The following is a 1,623-nucleotide window of genomic DNA, read 5'->3' on the forward strand; positions in this document are numbered from 1 at the left end:
CGGCCCGGGCCGAAAGATGGCGGCGCGGCCGGGCCCCCGCCGCGCCCGGTCCTCACCTGAGGTCTCGTCGGCCCCGTCGTGGTTGGAGTTGAGCTCCTTTTTACTGGCTTTGGCCGTCGGCGCCGACATGGTGCCCTCCGCGGTCGGGGCAGGGAGCGGGGAGGGGGAGCGAAGGGACGGCCAAGGGGGCGGCCAGCGGCTTCCCCTCACGCCACACGCGCGGCGCCCGCTCGCTCCGGCCGCCTCCTCCCGGCGCTCACTTGCTCTCCCTCCCCCTGGCTGCCTGGCGCTGCCCGCGGGGCCTGACGCCGAGGCAGGCCCGGGCGCGTTGTGGCGGGCCCCCGGCCGGGGCTCTCGCTGAAGGCGGGGAGGCGGCGGCGGCTCGGCTGGACTCCGACTCGCGCCCCGCGCTCCGGCTCGCTTCTCGATTGCCCCGAGCCGCCTCCTCCTCCTCCTCCTCCTCCACCACCTCCTCCTCCTCTTCGCGGCGAGGGGCAGTCGGCACAGCGCAGGCGCGCCAGGCCTGCGCAAGTCCCACCCCCGGCCGGAGACGCTCGCGCCGCGCAGCTATTGGCTGGGGCCGCGGGCCAGGGGGCGGGGCCGTGGCGGGTGGTGGTGGCGGTGGTGGGGACACTGGGGCATGGACGAGAGGCGGGAGGAAGCGGCTCCGCGACGCCTGGTCCGTCCCCCGCGCTGCGCTCCCCTCCCCCGCTTTCCCCTTCTCCAGCCGACCCGGGACGTTTGCGCGCGGCGGCGGGCGCGCGGTGACTTGAGGGGCGGGGCCTCCTCTCCCCAATACCCGCGCATCACGTGGTGGCTGAGCGGCTTCCCTTCGCGGGGCTCCCGGGGGGCGCCGGAGAGGGGGCGCGCGCAGCCCCTCGGAAGTGCAGGCCTTGAGAATTCACAGACTATACACACCCGCCTGACTCCTGCACCCCGGGCATGGTCGGACCTTCCTCTTAGTGGGAGAGATACCTCCATCCTTTTTTCTAGATGCAGAAGCTGCGGACCTAACTCAAACTCTCATCTATCCAGTCACTCCCAGGGCCCTGCTGTACCCTTGGGCCAAGTCAAGCGTCTCTGCACTCGACTCTCAAATTTTAAAAGCTGTCACACGTCCTAATAAAAAAGGTTCAACTGAAGTTTGAGTCCTCTGAATGTAGGAAGCGGCATTCTGCCACAGGTCCTTCGGCTCGACTTAGCCCATCTCAGCGGAGATGAGTTTTGGAGGCGACAAACGGAGAAATGTTCATAGGCTCTTAAAGGGTAAAACAGCGAAAACCAGTTTTAGATTAAAAAGCCCTTAAGTACTATGTCGGGAGGAGGCTTTTCTGCTTAAACCATTTTCCAGGGCTTGAAAAGACAGCAGCTCTTTTCTGTCTACCTGTACTTCAACACGTGGTTTTGGAAAAGCCCTCTTTCTACCCGGATGCTCTGCAACTTGAGTTATTCACCCACCTTCCAGCATCCCCGTCTTATTATCAGCTCTTAAAGATAAAGCAGTGTGGCTTTAATAGTCAAGACATTCTGCCGGGCGGTGGTGGCGCACGCCTGTAATCCCAGCACTCGGGAGGCAGAGGCAGGCGGATCTCTGTGAGTTCGAGGCCAGCCTGGTCTACAAAG

At 64.6% G+C, this 1,623-nt stretch overlaps 1 protein-coding gene across 2 annotated transcripts in view; it reads right to left on the bottom strand.

The window, feature by feature from the left end:
* Positions 1-1,623, bottom strand: part of Set (SET nuclear proto-oncogene) — a 9,630-nt gene that overhangs the window by 3,956 nt on the left and 4,051 nt on the right. The window contains exon 1 of one of the 2 annotated variants that reach the window (XM_005346154.3): positions 57-470. The exons of the other annotated variant lie outside the window; for it this stretch is intronic. Coding sequence (XP_005346211.1) covers positions 57-129 — 73 coding nt within the window. The 5' untranslated portion in view covers positions 130-470. Of the gene's footprint in view, positions 1-56; positions 471-1,623 lie in introns of those variants that run through there. 2 annotated transcript variants of the gene reach the window in all.

The sequence above is a fragment of the Microtus ochrogaster genome, chromosome 4 (genome assembly GCF_000317375.1).
Source record: "Microtus ochrogaster isolate Prairie Vole_2 chromosome 4, MicOch1.0, whole genome shotgun sequence".
Classification (NCBI taxonomy): Eukaryota; Metazoa; Chordata; class Mammalia; order Rodentia; family Cricetidae; genus Microtus; species Microtus ochrogaster.